Source organism: Lactuca saligna, chromosome 6 (assembly GCF_052625555.1).
Source record: "Lactuca saligna cultivar CGN05327 chromosome 6, ASM5262555v1, whole genome shotgun sequence".
Taxonomy (NCBI): domain Eukaryota; kingdom Viridiplantae; phylum Streptophyta; class Magnoliopsida; order Asterales; family Asteraceae; genus Lactuca; species Lactuca saligna.
The window spans coordinates 12,753,687-12,774,574 of NC_136422.1; the positions used below are offsets into that span (position 1 = coordinate 12,753,687).

At 32.8% G+C, this 20,888-nt stretch overlaps 1 protein-coding gene and 1 pseudogene across 1 annotated transcript; both read left to right on the forward strand.

Annotated features, from left to right (window-relative positions):
- The first annotated feature begins 14,035 nt into the window (after positions 1-14,035).
- On the forward strand, positions 14,036-14,467 carry LOC145002305 (secreted RxLR effector protein 161 pseudogene; annotated as a pseudogene).
- Positions 14,468-16,791: 2,324 nt separating this feature from the next.
- ATS9 (non-ATPase subunit 9) lies at positions 16,792-19,102 on the forward strand. Its single transcript, XM_078960344.1, has 3 exons — positions 16,792-16,935; positions 17,627-18,637; positions 18,736-19,102. The coding sequence occupies exons 2-3, from the start codon at positions 17,634-17,636 to the stop codon at positions 18,995-18,997; spliced, it is 1,266 nt and encodes a 421-aa protein (XP_078816470.1). The 5' UTR covers positions 16,792-16,935; positions 17,627-17,633; the 3' UTR covers positions 18,998-19,102.
- Positions 19,103-20,888: the final 1,786 nt, after the last annotated feature.

Here is a 20,888-nt window from a genome sequence, read left to right on the forward strand (position 1 = left end):
GGTGGGTATAAAAGTAATTTAAGTTTTAAAAAAACTAAAACCTCATAAAAACCACTCAATGTATTTTCATAAAATTCTTAAAAAACCATTATATTATTTTTTAGTGTATAAAAACCCTTATATTTTCTAAAAATTTTATTTAAGGTTTTTTACACTTAGAAAACCATAAGCTATTTTTAAGAAAGGATTAAAAAAACCATTATATGATTTTTTTATAATACATTTAAACCCTCATATTTTTTTGAAAATTTTTATTCTAATGAGTTGTAACAATCAAAACATTGTGAATCAATTACATAACATTTTTAACTATCTAGGATTTATCAAGCTCAATACCTTAAATGATACTTTTTAAAAAAATATATGGGTTTTAACATACATTTTAAAAAATATATGGGTTTTAACATACAAAAAAAATATATAATGGCTTTTTTAAGACTTCCATGAAAATATATTTGGTTTTAATAAGGTTTTTCCTTTTCAAAACACTCATTTTCCTTATATCTAAAAAGTTTTTTTTAAGTTTTTTTCACTTTACCAAACACTTTTTAACTTTTTTTTAATTTTTAGAAAAAAAATAAAAGCTAAAAGTTATTTTAAAAGATAAAACAAACAACCTCTAAGAATCATTATTCTTTTACTTGATGGGTTTTCTGTAAAATCCATAAAGATTCATAGTTGTGCTTCAATAATCATCATTTTATGCATTATTTGGGGCCCTTGCTGATTTAGATAATTGGTGTTTCAGAAAATTAATGGATACAAATCCACACTTTTGAATATTGATTGTTTGAGATTAGTGCTTGACTTCTGCACTCAAATTGATCATTACTGATTACCACCTCCGAAATTATGCAAACTTCCTAATTGCTTATGAGAAACTCTGAATAAAACGTATAATTATTTAGAAAGATACTAAATTTAGATACTTGATATTGGATTAGTATCAAAATGCAGATAATTTTACAACCAAGTGGGTTTCAAGGATTTAGAGTAATGTTGCTTATTTATTGATTTGATTTGTATTTCTAAAATGTTGCAATGACTATGGTTTATGATTATGAAGAAGAGTGGTTTAGGTCTATTTTCGGTAACTCAAAAAAGGAGAACGCCATTCAGAATCAATACGAGTTTTTTGTGCAAAGAATGGGAGGACCTCATATGTTGTGACAACAGTCAAATTAAGTTAACGGGTGTCACTTGAGAACGTGACGTAAATCAAATGTAATAGGCTTAATTTGTAATGTTCGAACAACTTTTAATAAAAATACAAATTTTGTTTACAAAAAAAAAATGTAACCCTTGTAATTTCAACAAAAAAATTAACTAATTATATTTTAAGGCGTACATTATCGATTATCAAAAGTTAGATTAGTCATTAAATAATATATAATATATAATTGGTAAAATTTTATTTTATATAATGACAAATCGACATATAACACTTGATTATTTATATATATATATATATATATATATATATATATCATAAATAACCTTTCGGTCAATTTTATCTAATTACGTATCAATAATATTCAAATTAATATTTTAAGGATTATAGAGAGTCAGATACTTTAAAATGAATACTCTATTAATAAGAATATTAAAGCAAGATATATATGAGGAGGTGTGTTTAAAACAAACACGTATCATGTGGATAAGAATTATCACGTACATAACTTAGTGGCATAAGGTAACATGCATGTGGTATTCCATGAAGAATACGTCACAATAAAAATAACCATAAAATTACTATAAATAGAAGCAATCATCTTTTACATTTAAAATTCGGCTCATTTTCTCAGAAACATTCACCAATCCTTCTCTATTTCTTGGAGTTTTCCTCACTTCAAAGTTTCGCCCCTAATCTTTGATCACTTTCACACAGAGTTTATCGTCAAATAAAAACACGCTACAAGGGTGAGTTTCACAACTCCATTTTAAACTTTTTATCATTTTCTAGGGGAAGATATATGTTTTTATATTATTTACTTATATAAATTATGAATTGTTTATATCACTTATAATTTAGTTACATAATCGTTATAGCAATTTACCATTAAAACAGTCATTTAGATATATAAAATTTAGTAATCACTGTCGTTATGCTGCCCACATACTATAAAACTATATTATGCATTGTTGTTACTGTACCCACATAATATAAAACTATATTATGCATTATCGTTATTATGCCCAGATAATATAAAATTATAATATGCATTGCTGTTACTATACCCACATAATATAAAACTATATTATGCATTGCCATTATTATGCCCACATAATATAAAATTATATTATGCATTGCCGTTAATTTGTGAATAAATTAGTACACATTGTTGTTACTTTGCATATTTAAGTTTTACAAAATTATTTAATGATATAATTATAAAAATATTTTTATAATTATATAACATAAACCGATAAACATAAACCTATAAAGTTACAAGACTACAACTTTTAGCGCTACTCATTCAAGGGTTTACATGAGACACATTCATCACCTAAGTGTAATACTTAGTAAAATCCCCTACATATAATCGTTAAATCTTAAGTGAGCGGGAGAGTTATGTATAGATCTATACGGGCTGACACCCCACATGCGGTTGCTAGCTACAACTATCGACGGTCAAGTCACGAGTGATAACTGTCTAAACACTACGACGCCCGATGAAGCGCCGTGAGGGGCAACAACTCGTCTGTAACTCAATTATGGGAACTCATGTAACATTGATAATCATGCCTAAAAGCAAATATAGGTTTGAAAATACTTATATACGATACAACAAGTACTTTTGGAAATAAAGTACACATATAAATATAAGTTTGAAAAATACTTATATAAAAATATTCTTGGAGTAAAAAGTATTGTTAGGTGAATTTCATGTACCCATTTTGTAGTTTTAATCCATAAAAGTGCATTGCAGTTAGGTTTAAACTCATGCATTTTGCATGTTTTTCGGGATTTTTCATGAGGCAATTTCATTCAAATACTTTTGTGATATTTCAGGGACTTTTGGAGGTAGGATATTGTTGGAGGAGGTAAATAAAAGTTGCGGACAAAATTTCAGGACTTGCGGAGCACCGAGGAGCAAGATATCAAAGAAATGAAGATTTTGGCTTTACAGAGATTTACATGGCCGTGTAAATGCAAGCCTTGCGTTTACGTGGGCCGTGTAAACGTAGATTTTTGCGCAATATATTTTTGCGTTTACACGGGCCGTGTAAATGACAGTGTTAATTTACGCGAGCCGTGTAAACGTAAACGTGAGTTTTAAAGCAGTTTTCACCATTTTTAAAGGGGGAACCGACTTTTTACTTAGGGGGTCGACTTTTGGAGTAGAGAAGGCAAATTTCTTGAGGGTTGTGAAGTTGATTAACACTTAGGAACATTTGATTTCATTTTGTAAGAACTTTAATTTCATTTTCTAGATTTGTGATCTTGTTCTAGTCATGAGTGGCTAAAACCCTAGTTCCTCCAACTTCATGTCTTGACTTTTTAGTTGTGATTTTAATCATGTGATTTGATGTTTGCTTCTAATTCCTACCTAGTGAATTTGATTTTGTTTCAATTTAATGTTTGATTCTAATTGTGATTCTTATTGGCCATTTGAATTAGGGTTAGGTCATTCAAGTTATCAAATTGCAAAATACGTAATTGTTTTGTGAATTGAACTAAGTAACAAACACTAAATTGATTTCCATTGAATGAATTTAGTGTAAATCCTATTCGCATACTCTTACACTCCCAAGCTTGTGAGGAGTATTGGGTGTTGTTAGGAACATTCACATAAAGCTTATTGTAACCTTTTGATTTCTATCTAAGAGCTTGTTTAGAATAAATTAGAAGGTTAGGTTATTTTCAAAGAGCTTGTTTTGAAATTGACAACTTGGTGAATAGGAAGTGTTAGAACGTGTTAACACTTTCAAGTACCAACTTATGTGGAATTGAGTAGATATCATTTCATCCTTGGAATCACATTGTTAAATTGTCTTGCATAGAGTTGGAGTTCTCACAAATCCTGAATTTGTTTCATTTAATTGATCATTTACTTATTGTTTTATCCTCTTGTTTAAATCATTGCATACCAACCCCCCATTTATGTGACCATTATTGTACCTTCCGCAAAAAGGTATAAACATTTGTTCCGTGTCTATGTGGATCGACCCTGCTTACCTTGTATTACATTTCTAGTACGAAGTAGTAGTGTTTAACGAGTTATTTTACCCCTTTATTTGTTGGGTTTGACACACTCAACAAATTGGCGTCGTTGTCGGGGACTCGATGTATTTATTCTATTTATATACCAAGATTATCATGTATTTTTGATTGATTGATGCTTCTTAAGTCTTTATCACACAACTGGAAAATGATAAAGTTGAATGGTGTTTTCTTATGAAACTCGACAAAGCTTTGCCACCACAGACAGTTTTGCAGGATATTGACATACAAGAAGCATTTTTATGGTTGCAAACATTGATTGATGGGATTCAAGAGATTCAAAGACTACATATTCAAGTCCAAGCAAAAGCATCAATCCTCGATTCCCAGTTACGAGACCCACATGAGCACCACCTTGGATTACAACAATATTTTGAGCATCAACAATTAAATCCAGGTGCACATCTAATTCTAATTTTTTGCTCTTGATAAAAGTCAAACTTTTGAATTTGCAAGATTTATCAAGTTGACTGTATTTTGCTTCAAATTATTCAATCTGATTGCTTTAGTGGAAATTTAGGAGCATGCATGTTGTACTGTTTTGTCATTTGTCACTAGGTTTTGCTCGGTTTGACATAAGTTGACCATGGTCGACCTGACCAAGTTTTAATTTTGATGACTTATATCTATGTTTATGTGTGCATTCGACTTTTGGATTCATGTTTGATTCAGTCATAAATCTGCCATCACCTTTACTGGGACATCCCTATGTCCAGTCGGTCTATGTTACCACCTGTACGAGTAGTTTCATGTCCCGCTCCTTCCCAAGCATCGAGGACGATGTTACATCTTAAGCTTGGGGAGGGGTATGTATTGCATGTGCATTTTTTTTAGTTTGCATCTTCATTTTAGGGGTAAATTTTTTATTTTTTATTTTTTTTTCAAAAAGCCACAAAAATATTTTTGTTTTAGTTCACTATGCAACTTCTATTAAAAAAAACTACAAAAAGATTTTCCATTTTCGTTTATGTTTTTGATCCAACCATTACCCAAACCTTTGAAAAATAGTCCAAAATCAATAAATGATCCACATGCCTTGAGATTAGACTTGCTCATGTTATTGAAAATCTCAAAGCAAGCTAATCGCACACGAACACACCTTCCGAAGCTACTCGTGCAAAACAGAAAATGAGAAGATTGTCAGCATTGGAGCATAACAACAGGTATGAGTCAATTCTTTGGGACGCATGACTGGTCTTATGAGTAGTAAATGCTCAATAGAACTAAAAATGTCAAATTCAAAAATTCATAAAAAGAATACAAAATTTCAATGTCCCAAGCCTTCCAGCGCTCTGAAAAGTCATTTCTACTCATTCCCTTTTATATACCCTGCTTGGGGACACAATTTCCAACTATACCTACGGGTCTTTGCATGTTGGCTTTAGTCATCCGAAAAATGTCTATAAGCCTCTCACGGTAATAGACCGTGAGATGTCCCACAATAAGTTAAGGATGAAAATATAATTTAATAGGCCTAGCAAATAAATTAATAAGAGTGTTATGAGTGATCTTAAAAAAATATTATATATATATATATATATATATATATATATATATATATATATATATATATATATATATATATATTATTAAGTTAATCTGTGACCTTTGGGATTCGAATAAGTAAACTCCGATGGGCGTTTTACATCTTTATTGAATAATATATCTAGGAAAAATATGTGGTCGCCAAAATATTTCTTTGAACTTGGACTTGAACTTATGACGTTGGGACTGATTGTTAATTACTCTGACTAATGTAAGTGGTTTGAAATTTGTAACCAATCTGGATAAATTTTAGTGAATTCTTAGAAATGATTTTTTAGAAAAAGATTGTTAATCAACAAATAGCTGGAGTCGGTCATTGTTTTATTTTGTAAAACTAAGATGATTGAGCATGTTTTTGTCACATATGTTTTCACGAGAGTAAGATCATGATTTGTTCCATGAATTGACTTGATGCTATTAAAAGTGAATAAGTGTTGTAATCTTCGATTCTATTGAGTTGTATTAAGGAGTGACGAAAAGTATTGTTTTTAATGAATATGTGATTGTGGGGTCAAAGCCAAGTTAGCTCAAGGCACGACAGATATATTCTCAACTACTTGGAAAAAACACGGTCAATTGAGTTGGATTATTTTTGTTTTGTTTGATTCATTGCATTGTACTCCACATTTAGGATCTAGATTTTTGTCTTCTTTTCTTTTCTTTTCTCCGTTTATGTCTAACTTTTGTTCTTTCTTGAGGACAAGAAAAGTTTAAGCTTGGGAAGATTTGTTAGGTTAATTTTTACGTATCATTTTAGTACATTTTGTTAATTATTTTCACGATATATTGTGTATATTTAGTATGCATTTCATATGTTTCATTGCGTCGTTAGTTTGGGATAATTTTTACCCGTTTAAGTTTAATTTGTGCAGATTTATGTAAGCGGAACATGACATTTTTGAGCACCAATATAAGTCATATGGAAGACCTTGCAACCACAATCGATGTCTGGGAACAAAATCCACAATAAAGCAATAAATCGAAACGATTTAAGGATTTTTTGGAAACTTGTCAGCAATGCGCGGTCTTCGTGAAGTGATTGGATCGAGAGGTAAACGTGGTCCGATTGAGATGAAATTTTACCGGTGTCTTCCTAACTCATTAATCTAAAATCTGAACGGTGGATATTGAATTTGGACGACATTTGATGTACATTTGGGCCTCGTTAACAGCAGCAATAAAATCTGCCCAGATTCTGTTTTGGCAGCCCACTTTACCTTTTAATTGAGCCCACTTGTGAAACCTTCATCAGCCCAAAATCTGATTTAAATGATATCGTATGAAGCACATGATTTTAAGTATATGTCACGTTTTCCACATAAAAAAAAAAAAAAAGAAGAAAGAAAAGAAAGAGGGATTAGGGATTAGTTAGAAGAAGCGAACTTGAGGTTGTTTTTAGGGTTTCAAGCATCAAAACAATCTGTAGTAAGTTTTATTTTTTATTGATTAAATTGTAGTTTTCGAGGTTTAGTCGTCTTAAACGGCTAAACCACCGGGTTTGATGTTTGAATTAGTTTAATTATTTAGACTCGTTTTAGATCGTTGTGTGAGATTGTTATTTAGATTTAATACACTTCTATCCATATAATTTCTGATTTTTATTAATCTCGTTGTTACAATTTTAGTTGGGCTTGAGAAATCTGGTTAGAGTTTTAACCATGAATTGCTAATCAATTAATTGAATCTGTAATTGCTCTTTTAATTGGTCTAAGTAGCAAATAATATATTAATGTTATGAAATCATGTCGGTACAATGTAAATTCTCCGAACTTACGTGAGGGTTCATTGTGTTTGGTATTTCGTTTGTGCTTTAATGCGACTCCCACTTAATTACAAATTGCTCGTTTAATAATTTTGTAGTGAGTCATTTCTAATTAAAGCACTCGTTTTAGTTAGATAAATCCACAACTTGGTTAAAGAGCTTGTTTTAATCGAGTGTCTACCGAAACAGGTTGTCAGAGCTTGTTGACAACCGCGCCCAAACTATGATTTGTATAAAAATCATTGCACGTAACAATTCATGATCATACGTCTAAATCAGTCTTTTGGTGTTGATTCAATCATCAACTAGTTAGTACTTTTTAGTATTTATTTATCATATTTTAGTTAACGCATCCAGTTTTGTAGTTTGAACTTCCTTTTTATGTAGTTGATCATATGATTTGATGTTGAATTTGTATTCTATCTAGTGAATTTGATTTCGTTTTAATCGAATGTTTGATTTTAATTTTAATTTTTGTTGGCCATTTGAATTAGAGTTTGATCATTCAAGTTATCTATTTTGCAAAATCCATAATTGTTTGTGAAATAGAGTAAGTAACAAGCACTAAATTGAATTCTTTTGAATAAATCTAGTGTAAATCATATTCACACATTTTTACGCTCCTGAGCTTGTGAGGAGTATTGGATGTTGGGAACATTCACACAAAACTTAATGCAACCTTTTGATTTCTATCTAAGAATTTGTTTAGATTATATTAGAAGGGTTAGGTTTAATTCAAAAAGCTTGTTTTGGTTAAACAATTTGGTGAATGAGAAGTGTTAGAGCTTGTTAATGTTTCCAAGTACCAACTTAGATTAGAATTCAACTTGACATCAATCATTATTAGCTTGCATCATTAGGAAAATAGAACTCGGAAGCAGATCGTTTTTATTTTTGTTTCTAGTATTTCTTTTACCATATTTCAATATAGTTTTATTCGTTTTCAAAATTCTCCTCCGTATTTACTTTTTATGCAATAGGAATAAAAACACGACTATTTTGGTGTGTTTATGGATTAAAACCGAGTCCTTGAGGATCGACCCTGTTTGCCACTATTACTATTATTTTTAAATCATATAAGTGCAAATAGGATTTATTTGTTTGATGGATTCGACACCCATCAAGTACGTTAATACAAATATACAAACATGTGAACTCACCAACTTTATGTTGATATTTTTAAAATCGCATGTATTCTCAGTAAAATAAGAGTCGACCGTATCAATATTTTGGGAAAATCTTCATGGGATCGTCGGATCACTTTTTATCTATATTGTACTTATCTGATTTAACACTACTTATAATTTTTGGTTTATTGTATTCTAAAAACCTAGTACGATATATAATATATTTTGTAATATAAAAATAACATTTTGTGTTATACTGTTCAATGTAATAAATAACTGCGAACCATGATGACGTCACAATGGCTCGACATTTCCGTCGTCGGACGGGGTGTGACATCTATACTCTCAAAGGAAAGGTAACCATACTTTAGCATATCTTCAAGACCTAAATGAAAGAAATAACAACATAATTTCATATATTTCTACTTTCATCTTCATTCTTGTTCTTGAATACTCAAAAAAAAATGATTGTGTGCAGGCCACCCTGCTTTGATAGGGTGGCAACGCTATTTCCGGTGACTCATAAGACGACTACACCACATGCAACAAGCATTAGATAACACTACAGACATTGATCATGATGTAAGAATTATCATAATAATTTGGCCTAAATTATTTATATCATTATTATATAAGTTTTATTAATCTGTAATTAACTAACCTAATTGTTTAACTTATTGTTTTTCCCACTTTTATAAACAGGTCCTCCAATCTTTATGATGGGCAAAGTTGGTCCCTGTGCATAAATATATAAAGGTTATCAGAGAAATTGAATCGGTTGTTGCCTTTTGTTTCTATTCACGAGAACACATCTCTGTGTTCTGTAAACCGCGACTACGGGAAATATCAAGAACACCATAAGTCGATTAAACCCATCCTAATTGAAGGCATTCAACAGATCAATTGAAGCATAACATTAATGGCGGCCTCTTCTTCATCAAATCAGCAATCGATTTCCACAAGTATGTAATTTTCGGTTTACATTATTGTAATAAAATCATAAGATATTGATCCTCTCCTGTCTAATTAAGATAACATGTGGTATCAGAGCGGTTTTAATCTTATGATTATGATTCTTTAACCCTATAATTTGATTGTTGTGTCACCCAAAATCGTTCGACGCATACTGTTAAGTCGAACGATTCTCAAAGTTTTTCGTCTTCAATTTCATGTCTATTCAATGAAACAGATTGTTCCATATATTCAATGAAACAGATTGTTGGAAATTATATGCGACTTCAATTTTTGAAACACTCAATTATATGCGACTTCAATTTCTGTCTATTCTCTTCAATTCTTTGTTCCATATATTCAATGAAACAAACTGCTGGAAATTGAAGTCAGATAACATGATGAAGTGGATGTTTTGAACATATGTTCTGATCAATTTTGGGCACTGTTTTGAACATAAAATCAATACTGTGTTCCTAATATTCAATTTTCCATCAATATGTGGTCATAAGGAACATATATTCTAACCCATCAATATGTGGTCATAAGGAACATATATTGATCAATTGCTTATAAATAGATAAATAAGGGATGATGACAAACCTGATTGATTCACATGTTAAATTATAAAACATTATACACAACTCTGAATTTTGTCAAATTTTGTTATCCTGCAACTTCTGTATTACTTTAAAGTAACCAGCCCAACAAATGGTTGTTTTTTCTTTATCAATATAGAAGTCTCATAATGTCGTATTTTTCAAATTGTTGAAATTGTTGTTCAAATTGCCCAACGGAAAGTTGAATGATAATTTTTAAACAACATAATGTCTGACATAATTAACATATAGGGTGTGTTTTATCCAACGATAAAGCATGACTTATATGTGTTTTCAATAAGATTATTTGCATTTCACAATTTAACTACTTCACTTGACCAACGTTGAGTTAGTAGTTAAATTATGAAATAATTACCAATAATTTTGTTTTGTGTTCTTATTAGTTAATTTATTTATTTTGTCCTTTTGTACCCATTAATTCCCTTTTTTTATTTTTTTTATTTTATTTGTTTCTTATTATTAAAGAGTCTAATCACACTGATACTGAAATTTCAGCCCCCTTAGTTGGTCATACTGGATTACTTTCGAACATTGACCTGCTTAATGGGACGAACTATTCTTCATTGATTGAGCAAGTCAAAATAGCACTTGGAGTGATGGAATTAGACTTTGCATTAAGGGTTGATCGCCCCTCCCCCTTAACTGATAAATCCACTATCGATGAAAAACGTGTTTTTGATTAGTAGGAGCGATCAAACCGCATGTCTCTAAAGATCATTAAAAACTCCATATCATCTGCTATCTGTGGTGCAATTCCTGATTCTGAAACAGCCACCGGATATCTTGAGTCGGTTAAGGAGCAATTCAAGGGTACCTCTAAAGCCCATGCTAGTACTCTTATCCTTAAAATGCTCACAACTAAATATGAAGGATCTGGTGGTGTCCGAGAACACATAATGGTAATGAATGACATGGCCAACAAACTTAAAAGTATGGAAATGGAAATTTCTGAAGGATTTTTGGTTCACTTTATTATGACTTCCCTTCCGCTCAATTTGGGCCATTCATAATTAACTATAATACCCAAAGGGAGAAATGGAAAATGAGTGAACTAATAGCCATGTGTGTTCAAGAAGAAGAACGTTTGAAAATAGAAAAACCCGACGTTGCTCATCTCACCACCACCGACTCAAACAAGAGGAAGTTCAATAATGGTGGAAAGGGTTCCAAAAAGGGGAATAAATCCAATTTCGGCCCCAACAAATCTCAGAAAACCGGCCCTAGTACAAGTGGAACTAAAAAAGAGGCTAAGTGCAAATTCTGCAAGAAACTTGGCCACACCCAACATTTATGAATCTTTTTCAATTAGTGTACCTTCTAATACTTGGTGGATTGACACGGGATCAATGGTTAATGTCACAAATTCATTGCAGGGATTCCATACAAAGAAACTATTGAAAAGCAACCAACGGACCATTAAAGTCGGGGACGGAAATGAAAAGAAGGTTGAAGCTATAGGTATTATGGTGTTACTATGAGATGGAGGACATGAAATGGTCCTTAAAAACACTTTATATGTACCTACTATTACTCGAAACTTAATATCTGTATCTAAATGTAAATATGATGGATATGGCTTTAACTTTGATGACGATGATGTAATAATATCTCGTTTCAAATTTGTGGTTGGTTTTGGTAGATTAGAGGGAGACCTCTATAAATTAAGACTTGATAATGAATTTTCGGAATCTATATTGTCTATGAATGTAAACCTTTGTGAATGTAGTAACAATAATAAAAGAAAAAGGGACAATGAAAAATCATCCCAATTGTGGCATAAACATCTAGGTCACATATCTAAAGAAAGGATGACACGCCTCATAAAAGATGGAATCATTGAAAATCTTGATTTTTCAGTTTTTGACTCGTGTGTAAATTGCATGAAAGGTAAAATGATCAATAAAAATAAGAAAGGCGCAAACCGTAGTTCGAGCTTGCTTGAAATAATTCACACGGACATTTGTGGCCCTTTCCCTTCCGGATTGGGAGGATACAAATCTTTTATTACTTTCATCGATGATCATTCACATTATACCTACTTGTACTTAATTAATGAAAAATCCGAATCACTTGAAATGTTTAAAACCTTTAAAGCTGAGGTTGAAAATCAACTTACTTGTAAAATAAAAGTGGTAAGATCGAATAGGGGTGGAGAGTATTATGGTCGACACACAGATGTTGGTCAAAGCCCCGGACCGTTTGCTGATTTTTGTAAATCTCATGGCATAGTAAATCAATTCACCATGCCAGATACCCCTCAACAAAATGGAGTTGCGGAAAGACGCAATCGCACCCTTATGGATATGGTGCGTAGCATGATTGCAAACTCAAGTCTTCCGGAATTCCTATGGACCGAGGCATTAAAAACAGCCGTACACATCTTAAACCGTGTTCCATCAAAATCCGTCCCTAAAACACCTTATGAAATATGGACGGGTAGGAAACCCAAATTAAATTATCTAAAGGTTTGGGGTTGTTCAGCTGAGGCTAAGGTCTATAACCCACAAATTAAGAAACTGGACTTAAAGACAATATCTTGTTATTTTGTGGGTTACCCTGAGAGGTCTAAGGGTTACCGGTTTTATGCCCCTACACATACCACTAGAATAGTGGAGACCCGATTCGCCGAGTTTCTAGAGAACGGAGACAATAGTGGGAGCGATAGTTCAAAGATCCTTGAACTTAGTAAGGAATCAACACCAAATATCTTGGTGCCGATACCTATAATTGTTCAAGAATCAACACCAACACCAACACCAACACCTCAACATGAGGATGTTGTTGTTCCAATAGAACCTGAACCATTACATCACGAAATCCCACATAATGATTAGACCGTTGAAGAAACTCAACAACCATTGAGGAGATCACGAAGAGAAAGACGACCCGTGAATTATGATGACTTTGTCACTTACTTGAATGAGGTTGACTATGACTTAGGTCAAATTAAAGATCCAACATCATATAACGAGGCCATGAATAGTGATTATTCACATAAATGGATTGAAGCCATGAATGACGAATTGAGCTCCATGCGTACAAATGACGTTTGGGAACTTGCAGAATTACCTAAGGGCACTAAAGTTGTGGGTTGCAAGTGGGTTTTTAAAACAAAGTTAAACCCAAATGGAAACATTTAACGCTTTAAGGCTCGATTAATGGCTAAAGGCTTTACTCAAAAGGAAGGCATTGATTATAAAGAAACCTTTTCACCTGTATCAAGAAAGGAATCATTAAGAATTGTATTGGCACTTACAGCTCACTTTGATTTAGAGCTACATTAAATGGATGTCAAGACTGCCTTCCTAAACGACGATCTCTACGAAGATGTATATACGGTGCAACCCGAAGGTTTTAAGGACAAGGGTAAAGAACATCTCGTATGTAAATTAAAGAAGTCAATCTATGGGCTGAAGCAGGCTTCCCGTCAATGGTACTTAAAATTTGATGAAGTCATGAAACGCTTTAATTTTATTAAAAATCAAGTGGATCAGTGTATATACTATAAGAACAGTGGGAGAGATTTTACAATCTTTGTTTTATATGTCGACGACATAATCATTACCAGTTGTAGCAAAGACATGTTATTTGAGACCAAATGCTTCCTATCAAGTAAATTTGACATGAAAGATCTCGGTGGAGCTTCTTATGTGATCGGTATAGAAATTCATCGAGACAGAGGAAATGGGGTCTTGGGATTGTCTCAAAAGGCCTACATAAATAGGATTCTTAATAACTACAATATGCAAACTTGTGCACCTACTGTTGCCCCTGTCGTAAAAGGTGATAAATTTGGCTCTTATAAATGCCCCACACGGAAGATGAACGTGAACAAATGAAGCTTATACCATATGCTTCGGTCGTTGGGAGCTTAATGTATGCTCAAGTCTGTACCCGACCCGATATTGCTTACATCACTGGTATGCTTGGTCGTTATCAATCGAACCCGAGATTAGACCATTGGAAAGCAGCCAAGAAGGTGTTGCGTTACTTACAAGGAACTAAAGAATACATGCTCACTTATAAAAGATCAAATATTCTAGAGGTCGTGGGATATTCAGATTCTGACTTTGCTAAATGCAAAGATGATAAAAAATCAACTGGAGGGTACATATTATTGCTTTCAGGTGGACCTATATCTTGGAGGAGTCGCAAGCAAGAGCTCACTACCACTTCAACTATGATGGCTAAATATGTAGCATGTTATCATGCCACATGTCATGCTATGTTGCTGTGAAATCTTATTGGTGGGCTCAAAATTGTTGACACCATAACAAGACCACTGAAGCTTTATTGTGACAATAGTGCTGCTGTTAGTTTCTTTAACAACAATAGTTCAACCGGTGCTGGATTGTATCTCGATACTAAATACCTGTTTGTTCGAGAAAGAGTGGAAGAAAATTGCATAACCGTGGAGTATATTAATACGAGTGACATGTTGGCGGATTCACTTACTAAAGAACTACCGCCTAAGACTTTTATTGAGCATGTAGCGAGAATGAGCCTAAGAGGAAGTCTCGCTTAATGCCACATAATATTATGCACTACTACATGTAAGCGCTTACAGTTCCATCTTTCACATGATTTATTTATTTATTTTGCTCTACAAATTCATGTTAACGTTAATTTTTATGGAGCAGATATGATAACCATAAAACCTTAAGATATATTTTGTGAAAGTGTTGAGGTATAATCGATGGGGATCTCATGTCTTTAAGGTATGTGTGATTGTATCTTTTTGCCTCAATATTTTTGCAAAATGTATATCCTAAATGGATTGATAAATGGCCAACTTATTTGATATAAATAATTATACGGCCAAGTGGGAGAATGTAAGAATTATCATAATAATCTGGCCTAAATTATTTATATCATTATTATATAAGTTTTATTAATATGTAATTAACTAACCTAATTGTTTAACTTATTGTTTTTCCCACTTTTATAAACAGGTCCTCCAATCTTTATGATGGGCAAAGTTGGTCCCTGTGCATAAATATATATAGGTTATCAGAGAAATTGAATCGGTTGTTGCCTTTTGTTTCTATTCACGAGAACACATCTCTGTGTTTCGTAAACCGCGACTACGGGAAATATCAAGAACACCATAAGTCGATTAAACCCATCCTAATTGAAGGCATTCAACAGATCAATTGAAGCATAACATTAATGGCGGCCTCTTCTTCATCAAATCAGCAATCGAGTTCCACAAGTATGTAATTTTCTGTTTACATCATTGTAATAAAATCATAAGATATTGATCCTCTCCCGTCTAATTAAGATAACACATGATTCAAAAACTAGAATGCTAAATTTCTTCAAGTAAAGATAGCTCACTAGATCACCATTTAACATTTTTTTTTCCCAAAATACACTTCTCACTTTTGATGGCTTTGCAGGCATAGTGCATATTTTTTAGTGGCCGGTAATGATCTAAAAAGTCAAAGCCAAGGAGCTCCACCTTGAAAGAATGGAACCAACAAACCAACTGTAGAATAATTCTATTTTTTTTTCCAGAAAAATGTGATATAAAGAAATTTCTTACCGGAAAACAGACATAGATGACATTTAACTTCAAATAAATTAGTTTTTTTAATGATAAATGTTCTTCATTATCAAAAATGCTTATGGTTTTATTCATGCTTCCAAAAGAGGGGGTTGCATGTTTGTGTTTATGTTTGTAGAATCTTTAAATTATTATGATAAGTGTTTAAATTAGGTTTTGTGATTTATGGATGTTTATTTTATGCATAATTTTAAATACAAAACCCCATGATAAATCTGTTAGACTCTAATGTTTTCCTACTTAACTCCTATTTTGTTCTTGATTTATTTGTCTTCATGAAGATGCATTTTGTTCATTAATTTATATCATCATGAAAGACCGATATGATTTTGGAAAGTAAAGATTGGATTTAAGGAACATGGGAACATGTATTTAGAATTTAGATGCCATTTTTTTGTTATCTTTTTGAGAGTTTTTTCAAACAAAAACAAATTTTAAAAATTGAAAACACTATTGGATGAGCTTTTTCCAAGGAACTTGTTAATTAATAAGTTTTTGTTAGATTTCCAATCGACTATAAATATAGAAACTCATAAATAAGCAAATTAAAAAAGTTTTATTGTAGAGATGCAAATAATATAGAAACTCATAAATAAACAAATTAAAAACGTTTTATTATAGAGATGTAAATAGCTTTTCGGTTGAAACTTTTTAATAAAAAAAGTCTACTTAAAAGTTCTCATATTGTGGATGTTCTTAATGATTGTGGGTGATAGTTGCAAATGTGTTATATCCATTATACAGTAAAATTTATATATATTTATTTAGAGACAAATAATAGAAATAACTTATTACATAAGTGAATTTAAATTTTTATTTGTTAAAATATTAAGGGAAAAATAGTCAGGTAACACAAAAACCAAACGCGTAACAAAAACAAACAATAAGAATTAAAAAGATAAGTTAAAAGCCAAACACCTAAATTACACTAAACATAGGAACATTCGTCTAATTTACTCGATTAAAAAATGAAAATAGTTAAAAGTGGCCAACGTAAGAAAAGAATTTAAATTTGTAGCCCTTTCTTTTTTCCCAAGACTTCTTTCTGCATCTCTCTCTATCTTATTCCTTCACACAAGCAACGAAGCTCCCCGACGTCCGTTATCTCCGATCCCGATCATCGTTACGCCTTCACTCCGGTATTCATTCATTCGATTTGATTTTCCTTTCTTTCAATTTAACTAAGAAGTTCTTGTTTTTTTTATTATGGGTTCTTAGTGTTAGTCGATCTAATGATATCATAGTAGTTAACTTGAGTTATGATTTAGGGTTTTTGCCCAACCTAAGTCGCGCTTATGTTTACTTCACTCCGTTGTAAAATTGCTTAATTTTCTGTACTTTCTTTTCCAATTCTATTCAGCATTTGACATTAGGGTTTCTCAATGTTTTTTCCTTAAGCACGATCTGTTGAATGGATTACTCGAAGTTCGTCCGTCTAGTTATTTTTTCATCCTATTTTGGGGGTTTAATCCCAATGACCTGATTAGAAAAGGACCTACGAGATTGAGACGAGACCTAAAGTTGTAATGAAATTCAAGGCTTTGTAAGACCTAAAGTTTTTGTATCTTAGAATATTGTTTTTGCTCTTCATTGATATATTCATGGCAACTTGAATTAGGATTTAGAGTTTTTAGGACATATAATTTATCTGAACTCATGGGTAGCATCAATTGTTATCTCTTTTCTATGTTGAGGCACTCTCTGTCACTTTATAGTTGTTATGAAACTTCAAATTTGCAAGAATTGCGTTTCATCTCTTTTGTGGGTTGAGTTATAGGCTTATAGCATGATGTTGATCAGTTGGAACTTTTTGTTGTTTGTTTTTTTCAGCATAGATATGGCTTCCTCATATCTTCCAGCCACAACAGAATCACTTGATCTGGCTTCAGAAGCCAAAAACCGACCTGAAGCCATCACCATACTCTACCGCATTCTAGAAAACCCTGCATCTTCTTCTGAATCACTGCGTGTTAAAGAACAAGCAATTGCAAAACTCTCAGAACACCTCAGAGAAGAAAACAGAGGAGAAGATCTCCGTGGTCTTTTAACCACACTAAGACCATTCTTTTCACTCATCCCCAAAGCCAAAACAGCAAAAATTGTAAGAGGAATCATAGATTCTGTTGCAAAGATACCAAATTCAACTGACCTTCAAATATCATTATGTAAAGAAATGGTGGAATGGACCCGATCTGAGAAACGTACTTTCTTGAGGCAACGTGTTGAAGCAAGACTTGCTGCTTTGTTAATGGACAGCAAGGAGTATTCAGAAGCTTTAACTCTTCTTTCTGGTTTGGTAAAGGAAGTGAGAAGATTGGATGACAAGTTGCTTCTTGTTGACATTGACTTGTTAGAAAGTAAATTGCATTTCTCATTGAGAAACCTCCCAAAGGCAAAAGCTGCACTTACTGCTGCTAGAACAGCTGCAAATGCAATCTATGTCCCACCTGCACAACAGGGAACCATTGATCTACAGAGTGGGATTCTTCATGCTGAAGAGAAGGATTATAAAACTGCATACAGTTATTTCTTTGAGGCTTTTGAGGCGTTTAATGCACTTGATGATCCTAGAGCTGTTTATAGTTTGAAGTATATGTTGCTATGTAAGATCATGGTGAACCAGGCTGATGATGTGGCAGGGATAATTTCGTCAAAAGCTTTGAAGTTTTTAGGCCCGGAACTTGATGCGATGAAAGCTGTTGCTGATGCTTATTCAAAAAGGTCTTTGAAGTTGTTTGAAACTGCTCTTCAAGATTTCAAGGCACAGTTGGATGAAGATCCGATTGTTCATAGGCATCTTTCCTCCCTCTATGACACACTGTTGGAGCAAAACTTGTGCAGGTTAGCAACTCAGTACCATGATTGTTATCATCATCATTATTGTTAGTAGTGATTGATTTGTGAAATTGGTTAAAAAAAAAAAAAAAAAACTATTGCAGGTTGATTGAGCCATTTTCAAGGGTTGAGATTGGTCACATTGCGAGCCTGATTGAGCTGCCGTTGGATCATGTGGAGAAGAAACTGTCGCAAATGATTTTGGACAAAAAGTTTGCAGGGACACTGGACCAGGGTGTTGGGTGCCTCATCATCTTTGATGATCCAAAGACTGATGCGATCTTTCCTGCAACTCTGGAGACCATTCAGAACATGGGTAAAGTTGTTGACAGCTTGTTTGTCAGATCTGCCAAGATCATGGCATAAATCTTTCTTGCTTCTTTGTACTTTGAGATTTGATTAAGACTTAAGACTTTGTTAGATGATGTCTTGCTAAATCTTTATACTTTTATTATCATCTCTACTTGTTTCTTTGTTTGTTCCAACCTACCTACATGCTTTAATACAAAAGGATCTTGTTTCGCATTTTGCCTATTCAAATGGTTGTGTGCGTATATGCCAAAAAACAGACACAACTCGTGTCAATAACATGACCCATATAATGTTGATGTTGGACTGTTGCGTTACTATTGTAGTGTTGATGATTTGGTTATATGACATTCGATCCAATTTCAATTCAAATATCAATACACGAATAAAAAGTTAAAAGCCTTCATTCCAAACAGACAAAATTCTCATTTCTTCTCCCAAAGACAAAATTCATTCATATTCAAAAGATTGAAAAAACAATATTTTTTTTAAATCTAATTTAACAAGGACCCATTTATTATACAGGTCATAGTCTGGTATGTAACTGCTCATGAAACGGTAGGAATCGGTTGGGCTAAGGATATCAAACCTCGCCCCATTAGAACCTCATTCAATAGATGTGTCTGAATTAAACAAAATTTGGGTCAATTTTGGACCGAAATTGAGGGCTCGGTTAGGCTATGCAACTCTGCCCTTTGGGCTGGGTGTGTAGCCCGAAAGGAATTGCTTGCATTCAACCTTTTGGGTTTTAGTAAACTTTAGTTTAAAGTGTTTTTTCCTTGAAGACGGAGTTAACTTAAGCATCCAAGTGTGTGTGTGTGTTTTTTAGGTTTTGCATGTACTAACGAACAACTATACCATAAAATGTACTTCCTTAATTCCATGATATATATGGCAAATTAATCCTTCTGATCGAGACCAAAGTTTGACTGGATTTTTACCACATTGAAACTTGAAACCAATATTTCTCTTTAACACCAATTAAGTGATTAACCCATGCATGTAATAGATTCAGATATAAGTAACAAATTTACAAAACAAAACATGAAAAAAAAGGTCTTGGAACTAACTTCAACAAAAATACCATTACTGATTACACTAGCAAATCTTTCGTTGTTGGATTAGCAAAACGAGCTGAAAAAGATCGACATAACAAGTCAGTATTGTCCCTCATAGACCCTTCATCAAAATTTCTCATATAATCATCTCGATCATATGAGTAAACATAACATGTAATCTTCTCCTTGTTCTTCTTCTTTTTCTTTGTGTCAACATTCTTCCTTACAATCTTTCTCCAAAAACTTAGCCATGTAATTGGCTCTGGTTGAGATGATTGAGAACTTGATTCTTTCCGTGAGTAATTCCGACCCAATCGGAGACTCCGGCTTCGGGATTTCTGCCAACTTCCACAGATCTCCATTGCAACAAATTAAAGATGGTAGGAGTTAACGATCTTCTTTTCTCACTTACCAAGGTGCGTTTGTTCATACTATATATGGATATACATTCTAACTTTTTTCTTTATATTTTACAAAAAGCAAAAGTGTCTTGACACATAAAATATACACATAAGATATGGATTTTTATACTTTAGTCACAAGGCTTCAGTTTGATTGTTTGTTTATAGAGAGGGAAGAAGAAGCCAACCTTTCAACGACGGCTTGGCTTTGATATAAGGAAAATCCCTTTTAAAAGACAAAATTGCAAAAATGGTCCCTGTGGTATGCAAATTTTTGGGGTTTTAGTCCAAGCAGTGACTTTTTTGGTTTCGTAGTCCTTTTGGAGTGGTTTGTATGTGAAAATGGTCCCTCCGAAAATTGAAATGACTATAATACCCTTGGGGTATTTATTTTTCATTGTTCTTTCATTATTCTTAAAATTTAATATTTATTTATTTATTTTAACAATTAAAAAAATAAAAAAGATCCCACCTCTCTCTCTCTCTCTC